Source organism: Copadichromis virginalis, linkage group LG7, assembly GCF_057382275.1.
Source record: "Copadichromis virginalis isolate Kocher_CV1m ecotype Utaka linkage group LG7, C_Virginalis_male_GT1.1, whole genome shotgun sequence".
In the NCBI taxonomy this organism is placed as follows: domain Eukaryota; kingdom Metazoa; phylum Chordata; class Actinopteri; order Cichliformes; family Cichlidae; genus Copadichromis; species Copadichromis virginalis.
The window spans coordinates 33,244,479-33,257,969 of record NC_140624.1 but is presented as its reverse complement, the minus strand read 5'-3'; the positions used below and the strand labels follow the sequence as shown (position 1 = coordinate 33,257,969).

Below are 13,491 nucleotides of genomic sequence, written 5' to 3'. Positions count from 1 at the left end.
TTTATATTTTACTTTAAACTGTTTTATGTTTTGACTGTCTTTTATTTCTTCTGTTAGACTGTTCCATAATTTAACTCCTGCAATTGAGATTGACATAGTTCTTAAAGTTGTTCTAGCACTTTGTATTTTTAAATTCCATTTCCCTCTTAAGTTATACCCACCTTCTCTTTCTATGAACAATTTACAGATTTCTTTGGGAAGCAATTTATTTCTGACTTTATACATTATTTGCACTGTTTTAAGCTTCACCAAGTCTTGGAATTTAATAGCTTGCATTTTGACAAAGAGTGCATTTGTATGGTCCCTGTACCCTACATTATTTATTAATCTAATGGCCCTTTTCTGTATTATAGTTATTGTTTGTGTGTTACTTTTGTATGTGTTTCCCCAGACCTCTACACAGTAGCTCATATATGGCAGTAGTAAAGCACAGTATAAAATGTGCAGTGCTTTCTGATCCAACATATGCTTTGCTTTTCCCAGGACGGCAATGCCCCGTGCCAATTTCCCCCGAACATAAGTAATGTGTGGCTTCCAACAGAGCTTGTGGTCAATGATCACCCCAAGAAATTTTATTTCATTTACTCTTTCTAAATATACATTGTCAACACATATTTCTACTTCGATGTTTTTCTTTTGGTTTCCAAACAACATAAATTTGGTTTTATCTAGATTCAATGATAATTTATTTATATCAAACCACTTCTTTAATATCGTTAATTCCTGTGTGATCATTTCCAAAACCTGTGGCAATTCCCCACCTGAACACAGTATATTTGTGTCATCTGCAAATATTACAAACTTTAAAATCTCCGATACTCTGCAGATATCATTTAAGTACATAATAAACATTTTTGGACCCAGTACTGAACCTTGAGGTACTCCACAAGCTATATCCATCAAATTAGATTTATATTCATTTATTTGTACATATTGTTGCCTATTCCCTACATAGCTTTTTAACCATTCCAAAACCACTCCCCTAAACCCGTACTTTTCCAGTTTTTTTAATAGAATTTCATGATTAACAGTATCAAACGCCTTCTTTAGATCTAAGAAAACTCCGAGCGCATACCTCTTATTATCCATACATTCCGTTATCTTTTCCATTAAATCTATCAGTGCCAAAGCTGTTGATCTGTTGTTTCTGAACCCATACTGACTATCTGTCATTAATTCATATTTTTCCACAAAACTGTCAAATCTTTTTATGAAGAGTTTTTCCAGTATCTTAGAGAACTGGGAGAGTATTGACACTGGTCTATAGTTTGTAAAATTATGTCTTTCACCGGTTTTGTAAATGGGAATAACTTTAGCAACTTTCATTTTTTGTGGAAAAACTCCTTTTTGAAACGACAAGTTGAATATATATTTTAATGGTTTTACGATACCATCAATAACTGTCTTTACCGTTACCATATCAATATCATTCCAGTCTGTACTGGTTTTGTTCTTAAGTCCTCTAACCATGTCATAAATCTCTTTCTCTTCCACTGCTCTTAAAAACATTGAGCTACTATTCCTTTCAATATTTTCACCAGTGTCCCTTTCTATTCCATCAACCTTTATTTCTTCTGCCAGTTTTGGCCCTATGTTTACGAAGAATTCATTAAAGCCATTTACTATCTCCTCCATGTTATTAATACTTCTTGTCCCTTCTATAAAGTACCCAGGGTAATCATTATTCCTTGATTCATTTTTGATTATTCTGTTTAATACATTCCATATATCTCTTGTGTTATCTTTATTGTGTTCTAACCTTTTAATGTAATACTCTCTTTTACAGGATCTCATTATATTAGTTAATTTATTTTTGTAAGTTTTATACTTCATTTCACTTTCTATTGTTCTCTTTTTTATGAATTCTCGATATAGGGTATTCTTTTTTTTGCTGGCATTTTGTAGTCCTTTTGTCATCCATGGTCTTCCTGCATAGTTGTGTTTCCTATTGATTTCAATTACTGGGCAGTTTTTATCAAGTAATGTGTTAAATGTTCTTAAAAATCCTTCGTAAGCTTTATTAACTTCTGTTTGTTCATATACAATATTCCAATCTTGCTTTAAAAGTTCATTTCTAAGACAATTTAAGGTCTTCTCTGTTCTTATTCTTTTGTAAATAATCTTATGTCCATCGTTGTTCACTTTATAATGGCAATTATACGATGCAAAGACTGGTAAATGGTCACTTATATCATTGATTAACAGCCCACTTTTTATCTTTCCTTCTATTATATTTGTAAATATATTATCTAATAGAGTTGCACAATGAGATGTTATTCTGGTCGGTCCTTCTTGTGCACTTTGGGGTGATGGTACCTTTCTTATCTCCAGTCAGGACCCAGATCTTGATGTCTGCTTTAGCCAGCTTGGCAATGGTTTCTGGAACTCCATCCTGTAGTTTATCCTCAATAGCCGTTGCTCCAATTAGCTAAATGCAAGAGAACTCGTTACTAGCTGTAACGGGAGCTTCTTGCTTTAAAATCCGATAGATTTTTAGCAGAAGAGATTTTTTAATTAAAACATTCAAATGAAGTCTACATGTATATAGAAACTAAAGCGTAGTCATTTCCCACTCACCATCAGGTTGTTCTCGATCTGCTCATACACAGCATCCAGGGCAGCTTCGCGGTCATTCATGGTCACCTGGGCCTCTTTGTGTCTCCTGGACCAGGCTTCGAACTCTTCAGCGCTGATGTCTTTGTAACACAAGCACAGTGTCCGCAAGGTCTCGTTGGCAAAGACCTGATAACATGAAAATGTTGACTTTGTTTACTCCTGAGAGAAAAAGACAGCATCTGGCATGCTGCAAATGAGATTAAACAATAGCTCACATCAAGAGCAGTCTGGGTGGTTTCCTTATGTTTGGAGCTGGGGGAGAGACGCTCGTAAATGACAGTGTCTGCTCCTTTACAGTAGAGACGAATACGGCCATCGGGAAACTTCACTAAAAAGACAGTACATAGAAAGATCAGCGGTAATTAGACAGAAGTCTCAGTGAGGTAAAAAGTCAAAAGTAGCAGGTCCAATCTGTCCAGTCTAAATAGCTTTGATAATATTGCTCTTATTTGTTTTAGTTATTTCTATAAAAAGACCGTAGTCATAGTGACGTTTGGAAACCTTTTTTGAAATTTGTAATTTTTGCCAGTTTGCAAAAAACAAAAACAAACAAACCCTGTTTTATTTTCTATTTCACTTTAAATTAAAAATAAGAATTTAGAGAAATAAAACTATGAATGAAACTATTGACTGAGACCATAAAGTCATCGGGAACCTGTTTGTTGAAATCAGAGATATAAGTAGGGTCATTTCCTTTAGATTTCTAAATGACCGCACTTCTTTTTGCATCCAGAGGTGCTGCCGCCTGCTGACAACTAGAAAGAAGGTGAGTCACAGGTTTCACTTTTTAGGCCCTGAAGCAATATGCCCATTTATATACAATCTATATTCCTTACACTATAAAAGGATGGCATGTGGTGCAGTAGCGACGGTTTTAGCAAGATCTGGATCCACGTCCAGGTCATGCAGCATCCACACATATTGAAATTACAGAATATGTTTAGGATTAACTACGTATGCATTTATATTAAAGATTGTCCAAAACAAGTAAAACTGTTCAAATACTTTTGAGTTCTGTGCCAGTTGTGCATTTTGAGTAGAAACATAATAAAATCCTTCCATGATTTAGTGAAGACTTGATTTATTCAGTTTTTAGGTGGCATTTCATCAGTTTTTCATTCATTGCGCATCCTTCAGTAACTTGGTACTTTGTTTTGTTTCTGTTTCAAAGTTTGATGGGTTTTTTTCCCTTGCAGCTTCATGTGTATGCAGATAACTGTACATCTAAAGAAGTATTTAAGGACATTATGTCAGGCTGTGTGCTCGTACAGATGATAGACATGCGCTTGCGGTCAGAGTTGAAGTCGAGAAGCGCCAACATTTCGTAGGTCATCTCCTGATCCATCTCCCTGATGGTCATGGTGTCCTGCGTACGAGACAGAAACACGTAACCAAAGTTCCTGGCAGCCGTGACCAGGGCGCCCTCATCAGGAGACGCTGCCTGGTATACGAGATCATCTGAGAGGACAGTACAAAAGCAGATGTCAGTACCTGCAGTCTTCTTTTTAAATAGGACCTATATTATGTGACTGTAGGATTACCGTCTTTGTGCTCCACCATGACGGTGTGGCAGAGGGAGAGCAGTTTGAAGAACTCCATGGCATCTTTATCCTTCTTGGATCGGACATGGGCAACCAGGGAATGATCTATGAACTGGAACTTCTTATCAGCATAGCGGTTCCAGCTCCAGTCCACCAGCTGACATAAAATAGAAAAAGGTTTTATGACTTTCCATTTTCCTGGGTTTATAGGGTTTTTTGGGGACCATTTTTACAGATTGCTGAAGATCGAACTGACATTTAATTTGTTTCTACTCATGAAAATTCTTTCAACTCATTATTTAGATTTTACCTTTCCTCGTTCCAGTGACACACCCTCAGCAGTAGTTGGATCACCTGTGGGGAAAAAAACCAAAGACAACCCCCCACAAAACAAACTTTTAATGCCAAAATTACAAATCCACAGTACAGCAACTGTCAAAAAACAAAAAACACACTGAAAGACAGGAATGAGAGGTTTTAAATAGAGTTGATACAGGACCCAACAATTTACTTAACATATTTTCCTAGATTCATGTATTTGTTTCATTTTCTGCTTTAATTTGCATTTGATTCGATCTTTTAACTCCCTCAAAGCTGTGCCACAGGCCACTGATCAGGAAACTGCTGCTTTTCTTTTGTTACCATTAATCAAAAACATGTATTTGGCACAAACTTCATTGCCGGTAGTTATGTGCCATTATTACCTGTGTAGCTTAAAGTTTGGGTAACTTTAAGCTAAAAACCAACACCGGAACATCACAGGTGGCTTTTCTTTGGGGGGGGGGGGGGGGGGGTATGTAAAACTCCCATTCCTGAATCTTATTTTTTCCTTGTGTGAAACAAAAACTCCTCAGTACCATAATTGCGTCCAGCGATGGTGCACTTCTTGAACTGCATGATATTCTGCGTCAGAGTTCCTGTCTTGTCGGAGAAGATGTACTGGATCTGACCCAGCTCCTCATTCAGGGTGGTGGTCCGAGCCTGCAGACAGTTAAAGGAGTTTATGCAGCAGAGCTGTAGTGATCAACTGAGGGTGGAAAATCTGCCATTTTCACAAAATAATCTCCAATTAAAAAGGTCTGGTTTACCACAAAACAGCATATATTCTTCATTTATGTCATATGATTTTGGTTTGGTACAAAAAAAACGAAACACTCCCACAAATACTCTTCGCCTGTTTAAACGTCATTATATTCTTGAATACCGGAAATGGCCATTTAATTGAGGGGCAACACTCACAGGCCTTCAACAACATACAGCATAAAAGTGCGGTGAAAAAAATCAGTTAAAAAAGATAATTGAAAAACAAACATGCAAGTGTTAATGTACCTTAGCTGGGGTGTCTTTTTCTGCAAAATACATCTGCAGGTCCCAGTTGATGAACTTACTCTGGCCCAAGCGAATCACCTCCACGCTGTAGACAAAGCACAAAAACTTTTATTTGGTGTACTGTTGAACACACACAAATCTGAAAGTGAGCACAAAACGCATTAATATAATTGTTTTCACTTAATTTTGTCTGGCTTTATGTACCTGACATAGAGCGAAATGGGCACCATGGTGTTGAGAACGATGATGTATCCCCAGAAGCTAAGGAAGCCTCTGTAGCCGGGGGTCTGATCTTTGCCATCGAACAGATACCAGGCCTTGGTGCCGATAGCCTCATACCAGTATGTGTGACCAATAGCCAAACCCGCGGACACCAGGATGAGCAGTGCAAAGATCTATGGTGAGGAGTAACAGAGAGACACCAAATAGCTGTTGAGAAGACTTCATATACTACTTGTATGGCTTGACTTACTTATTGCAAATGTATTGTTTAAGTGTCAGTGCAAGAAATTTTGGGGGGGGGGGGGGGGGGGGGGGGAGACCTCAAAACATATTCAGAAAAAGCAAACATCATCAATAGCATATTTGCATCACTTAAACAGAAGCCTTCAGGAAGATTGGGCCTACACATTCAGTCATACAGGCCAACATTTACCTCAGTCTGTGGCGAGGAGGTGCATCAGATAATAGATATGAAAATAAATATACACTGTGTGTTAAAATGGTGATTGAAGCTTACTGTGTAAACCATGTAGTTCATCAGTTCATCAATTTTGGTCCTCTTGAACCTCGTCTTGCCACCATTTTTCATGATTTTGGTATCACCTCCTACAACAAGAAGTCAGTAAAATACGTTCATTATTTTAACCTTTACAATCAAATTAACCAAACTTTTGAAATACCAATGTTTTAAGAAGAGGAACTGCCAAACTACAACACAAGAAAGTACAATCTGGTATTGAGTTAGAAACAAAAACCAATAACACACACATTTATATTTAATTATTTATATACTTTTTAAACAAACAACAACAACAACAACAACAAACACACACCTGCAAAGATGACCAGCCCATGACACCAGTCAGTGTTTCTTATCTTGCAACCTCGGAGCAGCATGTTGTCCAGTTCCAAAGGGTAGCGCTCCCTGTCCCACAGCATCATCCCCGTAAACTTGTCAAGACGGTTGTTTGGCTCCTCGCACTCGATCAGGGCTACGGGACAGAAAAAAAGGCGTTGGTTCAGAGAAATAAAATAAGAAATAGCTTGTTTCTGTAAGCATGATTCAAACTGAATGAGTGTGTTGTGGTGATCCAGTTCTTACCATTGAAGTCAGCGAGCTGATGATCCTCCTGAAGTCTTTCATCAGTCACTCGAAGTCCCATCCTAAACTTGAGGTTGGTTTCGCTGCAACGGGAAAACAATATATACACAAAGACCTGAGAACTGATTCCAACCCCGTCTGGGAGAATGATTAAAAACAAAGAAAAATCCCCAGATCATTTCTTTGTTTTTGCAAAAAATAAATAAATGATTATGATCTTGTTTGTATCACTTTCTAATTCATTTCATTTCTATTCCCATTCACTGTAAACACGTTCTATTGGAGGATCTAACTGCACCACATATACAAGTATCTGTTTGATTTAAAGGTGTTCCCTCTTAAAAGCAGAACGCGTTCACACACCAGAGCAAAGACTGTTTGGTTCTTAGAAAAGGCTTTTCAAATTTGCTCTTCTCTTCTCAGTTAGTAATTTGTTGACTGAACACTTGGGAAAAAGACTGATTAAATAGAAATTCCTCAAACACAGTACTCTACTCCAACAGTCCATTGCATCGTTTGTACAGTTTAACCTAATATATGGTGATAGCACAGTACATGGCGTTTTCCCCCCTCTTTCTTACCCGTCGAGTTCAGCTGTTTCAACATAACACAGGCTGTTTGGGTTGGAGCTGGACAACAGCAGGAGGTCAGCCTACAGAGTGAAAAATATATATATAAAATATCTGAAAATATAAACATTTGAGTTTTCAAATTTATAAAGCACTCAAAGGATTCAAGGCACACATCTGTGATTTCTTAAGACTTTCGCTTTTGCTCAAAACTAAATGATCAATCAGCTAATATTTTAAGTTCTGGATTATGCAATGCTGTATCATTTTATTCAGCTCATTTCTTTATACCTAGCAGATGTGGATACATTTTAATCCAAATACATTTGATGAGTGGAGTGCCTCCAGGATCGATCAGGAGTCCCTTTTAAGTAAAGTATAAAGAAAATGACTATACACTGAAGATTATATTTTTGTAAACGTATGTAGATGACACATTAGTTTATGTAACAGTGAACCTCATAATGGCCTCAGCATGTCCCTCTAAAGTCCATTTGCCATCTTTGAGTTTTCTTCTGTACCTTTTCTCTACAGTTAAATATATATAAAAATGGATGCAGCTGTTTGATGTTACCCATTAGTTTGTGAAATCTCAAGTTAAAACTGAGCACTGAATTTACTACATCATGAAAGTGACTGAAACCACACACACATCCTGGATAATGCTTTCTGATTCTAACGAAGACTATTATTTTAAAGATTACATCAATTTAGTGAGGTTATTGGTCTTCACGTAATAATATTTCATCTTAAAGTCCCATAGCGCTAAAAAAGTTGAAATTCAGTTCACATCGTAATAGGGATTTTTGAAGGAAATAAATTAAGTGTGTGCTCATTATGTGAGCTTGTTATGGCTGATTTAAATTAAAACTAATGCAACCTTGTAGGAAAAACCCCCACTTTGGGTGAATTATCATACCGGAATAAAGTCATTTTTCTTGAGACGAACCACATCTCCAACCTGGATTTCCCTCCACTTGGCCTCTTGAAACCTGAAGCAAAGAGAAAAGCATAAAAAAAAAAAAAGAAAGGGAAATGGGTTTTGTTTTGTTTTTTTAAATTGATTAAAAAAAAAAAAATTTTGATAAGCAGCTTTCTTCCAACCTGCCATTTAGTAGAACCTCAGACTTCCTGTTGTTGATCTCGTTGTCCATCCTGTGGCGTGCCTGAAGGAAAAAGACATAAGAACATGAAGAATAAAACAATCAAAAACTATGCAGAGTAGCTGTAGGAGCATCCAGTCAACTTGAACCTTTTCCTCGTTCTTCTACAAAGGAAACTGAAAATATATCGCTAGGTTTTTTTTGAACTGATTAAAACAATGCTGCATGTTGTTTTGCCAAGATGAACAATGAGAGTAAGCAAGTTTGCACCTGAGGGCCAAGTCGAGAAGACAATGACAGAAGAATTAACCTCGCATGTCTTCCAAAGACCAAATCTTACCAGATCGTCCACCAGATCTTTGATAGCGGTGATTCCAAGCACGATGACCAGGGGAATCAGAGTAGTATACCAGGGCAGAGTAGAAATCTCTGGAATAATCTAAACAAACAAGACATTTGGTGGCACTCACTGATCCCCATTCTTTGCAAAACTGTCAGTCATAAAACAGATAATGCATAGAAGTAATATTTATACCTGTAGGATGAGCAGAGCCAGGAAGTAGACATTGGCTACTCTCCTAAACTGCTCATACAGATTCAGGGGCAGAAAGGTCAAGAAATTGTACTTGTACGTCTTAATGGCATTTCCCTGCAGAGAAAAGAAACAAACAATTTGCTTACTTCTCTATTCCAAAAAAACGAGTCATTTTAAACGCAAGAGCTTATTTTGGCAGCTTATTTAAAAACAACTTGATTTCAATTCTACTACAAAAGTAAATTCAGACTAGGCTTGAAGACTACATGTTTATGATAAAGCAAGAGTTATAAAATTCTCGATTCTGGTTAGAAAGACAAAGATGCTCTGCAGAAAGTAGGGTTGAGAAATTGTAAACTTATCATGCTGTCAGTACTGAGCTGATGCTGTGTTTCATTTACAGATAACCATCTAAACTCTGCTTATTACACCTGGTTTCCACTGAGCAAGACACTGAAGCTCTGCCACTGTGGGAGAGCTCAGAGTTTGATTTCACAGAGGGCAGACTCTCTTCTTACTGGTGCTGAATGATAAGAGCTGGCTCAGGGCAGATTCCCCCAGCTGGTGTCCAATGGGGTGATGGACATTGTTCTATCTGAGGCTATGCTTCCATTCTGTATCTGTGTTATGTTGAACCTTCACATAAATATCAAAGCAAACAGAAGCAGTTAGCCAAAGGTTCTAGTCTGGAACAGCGGATTGCTTTTTAGACTAAGACCTGCAGGTGAAGCAGGTTTTTTTTGTTTTTGTTTTAATAAAAATTCATTTTCTGTTGCAAAATGTCATGGGAGAAAATGGGAAAGGTTTCCAAACTTGTCTTATTCAAGCTAGTGATCTCAGTCATCATCAATATGAGAAAAAAGAAGTATTTCCTCAGGAATATGTCCAGTTCTTTGAGAAACTACATACTATTAACCACTTTTATAGCAATTAACAGTAAGAAATGCACTGACGTTTTGGCATCTTGCTAGTCTGAAGCATTCAGGTTTTTATTCACGCCATAACACAATCTTGTCTCGCAGCCACAGGACTTGGGCATTATAAGTCAACCATAAACTCCTCTTCATGCCGAAGTATTATAGAGCTACATAAGAACCGATCCATTTAAGATTTTACCATGCCCACACACATCAATGAACTCTAGAAGCTACTAAATCATGGTGCATACTTGTGTTTTGCTTTTTTTTGTTTTTGTTTTTTAATTTACAGGACTGCACCTGTTTTTATTAAGACGTCAAGCTTTTGGCATCTGTTTACTACATGCATTAAATGTGAACTTTTTCAGAATATACTTGTACTTCTTTAGATTAACACACAAAAAAATATGGCGTAATCAACAGGTTATTATGCAGTGGTATTGATGTAATTTATTTATAATGTAATTTATGACACTTTAGCACCACCGGGCAACGCTATGTGGCTTCAATTATATAGTAGAGAAGGCAGCATATCCATTTTGGGCAGCTAATACCAAAACAATCTAGAGATCCACAGAACTACAGAAGAGCTACGAGTATTTTTAAACATCTCCTGGCATCAGGATCTACCGTATCTGACTGTGTTTGCTGGTGAAAGAAAGGCCGCCCCAGCAGGGTGATCAGGTTTCAACCTTGACAAAGGCCAGTGACACGAAGCATAAAAATCTCTTCCGTGTTAACCGGCTGTCAGAAGGATAAACCACACAGCCAGCAACAACTACTTTAAATGGTTTTCCACATGAAGGGAGACAAATTTAACAAATGAACTGTGTGATGAACAAAAGCTGTACATAAATCAAAGAACAAGATTTTCTCATTTGACTCCAGTGTAGCACGCCCAACCCTCATCGAGTTACATCCACCTCATCCCATTATTCATCTACAGTTCCATTCATAACTGAACAGCGTACAAAATAAAAACATCATATTTTATAAAACACCCTCTCAGTGGGATGCCTGATGGAAAATACACACCTGCCCTGGTATTTGTTTAGGGTGTGCCATGTTCAGCTCTATATGCTGAGGGTTTGGTTTACACCACAACCAACAGTCAATCTGCAGATAAGTACATTAAATGGCCTGCTGACATAATGTCTAAACTTACAGAGTATTTGCTCTTCTTTATACACAGAAAGACTTTTTTCTTAAACTCTGGCAGCTGGTGATAGGGTCGGTCATTGGCTTTCACTTTCCAGGTGACGTCTGCGAAACAAGAAGAAAAAAAGAAAAAAAAGACAGTGTTTTAAAAATATACCTAATGTTGATGAAGTAAACTATAGAATAAATAACATGTCTGTTACTTATATACTCTAGAAAGTTAGGCTAAAACACAGACTGTATGTGAAAGATGGATGTAATCAACATAACTTCACCCACCAGTTAAATTAAAAACAAGAAGAAACCCCCCCCCAAAAAACAGAACAACTCAATTTTCCAAAGTAAAAATCAAGAAACTAGAAATGTCTTGATGCATATGCTCAATCATCCAGGTAAGTAAATCAAAAAAGATTGATTCTGTTCATCTGGACGTAGTGTTTTGTGGGAGAAACGTTTCGTCACTCATCAAAGAGACTTCTTCAGTCTCAGCTGACTGCAGGTTTCCCCAATCCTATAAACAGGACATTGCACAGTGACTGAAACCAGCCAACTGAATGAACAATGGGCTGTGAGGTCAGTTCCTTGATCATAAATATGCAAACTGTCATAACCATTGATCAACAACCACTGATTAATGGCCACTAGTACCATTCACAGAGAGTTCGGGGATGGCTGCAATCACAGCATTATAAGATGGTGACAGATGTACCCTTAGGCCCCCTCCTCGATTCAGAGATGGTCTTTCCCTTTTCACGTAAATGGCCTCCTTGACTCTGCGCTCAAACCAGCGTTCCTCCCTGTCCAGGATGTGCACATCCTCATCATTGAAAGAGTGTCCACTGGCCTGTAGGTGTGAATAGACTGCAGAGTCCTGGCCTGACGAGGTGGCTCTTCTGTGTTGTGTCATCCGCTTCACCAGAGGTTGTTTGGTTTCCCCGATGTATAAATCCTGGCAATCCTCCTGGCACTTCACAGCGTACACTACGTTACTCTGTTTGTGTCGGGGACCCGATCCTTGGGGTGGACCAATTTTTGGCGCAGTGTGTTTTGGGGTTTAAAAGCTACAGAGACCCGGTGTTTAGAAAAAATGCGTCTCAACTGCTCCAATGCTCCTGACACATATGGGATCATTACAGGTTTTCACTTAGGCAGCGGTTGTCCTTCTCTCCTGGATTGGTTGGAGCTTTCTTTAGGCGCCTTCCCAGCTTTGACAAAAGTCCAGCTGGGATAACCACATTTACTCAGGGCCTTCTTGATGTGATGTTCTTCTGCTTCCCTGGCCGCTGTCTCTCTGTCAGTGGGGATGGTGTTCGCTCTGTGTTGTAGCGTCCTGATGACACTCAGTTTATGCTCCAGTGGATAATGAGAGTCAACCCCTTAAATACTGATCTGTGTGTGTAGGCTTACAGTAAACATCAGCTTATCAATGGTCATAACAATTTGCATATTAATAATCAAGGAACTGACCTTACAGCCCACTGTTCATTCAGTGGTGCTAGTTTCCGTCATTGTGCAAATGTACTGTTTATAAGGTTGGGGAAAACTGCAGTCAGCTGAGGCTGAAGAAGTCACTTGGATGAATAACGAAAGGTTTCTCCCACTAAAAACGCTACGTCCAGATGAACAGAATCAACCTTCTCAGAAGAAACTAGAAAGTCCCCAAAAGTGGGTCACAGTATGATGTGATGCTAGGACATTTAACCACACATCAACCAGTATTATTTGCCTTATAGTGACATTAGTTATGCACATGTTAATAACACTTAAAAATCCACTGAGAATTTAAGGAGGCTCAAACATATTTGTCATTCACCTCAAATTAATCTCATGTCCATTAAAATCTGAACAATACTTTGGGAGAAATAGAAATTGGTATGAAACAGGAAAACTGCTATAAAATGACACATTCATCCCCTGAATCAGAAGGAGAAAAAAAAAAAAAAAAAAGGATCAGCGCACGTCTTGAATAACTCACCAGTGGGTCTTGTCTCCACTTGGGGTTGCGGTGCTCTTTCTGGTGCCTCTTCTTCCCCTTCAGAGCTTTCCTCTTCCAATTCGTCATCCGTCTCATCGTCACTGTATGGCATGACCTCATCATCAGGCCCCAGGGAGCTCTGGGTGTCGACACGTCGTCGACTCATCTTGGCGGGTCAGTTATCTCTGAGAAAGGAAAAAATATGAAGAGATCAGTAGGTTCAATAATAATTTTACAGATTGTTTCACAGTGGAGTCTTCAGACCGTTTCTGAGAAGTTCTGCAACTTTTTAAAAAAATCAATCCAACAGCTACGTTGTGCAACGACTGCAATGATGCACCAGGTGCCTTTTTTTCCAGACCTGCTTACAAAAAAAAAATAAAAAAATTAATGAATACATAAATGAATAGATGGAGTCAGCAGA

The 13,491-nt window shown here is 38.2% G+C and overlaps 1 protein-coding gene across 1 annotated transcript in view; it reads right to left on the bottom strand.

Annotated features, from left to right (window-relative positions):
- The window catches only part of atp8b1 (ATPase phospholipid transporting 8B1), a 38,184-nt gene that overhangs the window by 7,456 nt on the left and 17,237 nt on the right, over positions 1-13,491 (bottom strand). The window contains exons 2-20 of the mRNA XM_085463109.1: positions 13,068-13,252; positions 11,100-11,197; positions 9,018-9,131; positions 8,823-8,921; positions 8,484-8,545; positions 8,299-8,371; positions 7,392-7,462; positions 6,811-6,893; positions 6,542-6,700; positions 6,226-6,314; positions 5,691-5,881; positions 5,487-5,571; positions 5,015-5,138; positions 4,468-4,511; positions 4,158-4,314; positions 3,886-4,074; positions 2,832-2,944; positions 2,578-2,742; positions 2,317-2,428 (exon numbers count right to left, since the gene is read on the bottom strand). Coding sequence (XP_085319235.1) covers positions 2,317-2,428; positions 2,578-2,742; positions 2,832-2,944; positions 3,886-4,074; positions 4,158-4,314; positions 4,468-4,511; positions 5,015-5,138; positions 5,487-5,571; positions 5,691-5,881; positions 6,226-6,314; positions 6,542-6,700; positions 6,811-6,893; positions 7,392-7,462; positions 8,299-8,371; positions 8,484-8,545; positions 8,823-8,921; positions 9,018-9,131; positions 11,100-11,197; positions 13,068-13,233 — 2,194 coding nt within the window. The 5' untranslated portion in view covers positions 13,234-13,252. The remainder of the gene's footprint in view (positions 1-2,316; positions 2,429-2,577; positions 2,743-2,831; positions 2,945-3,885; positions 4,075-4,157; positions 4,315-4,467; positions 4,512-5,014; positions 5,139-5,486; positions 5,572-5,690; positions 5,882-6,225; positions 6,315-6,541; positions 6,701-6,810; positions 6,894-7,391; positions 7,463-8,298; positions 8,372-8,483; positions 8,546-8,822; positions 8,922-9,017; positions 9,132-11,099; positions 11,198-13,067; positions 13,253-13,491) is intronic.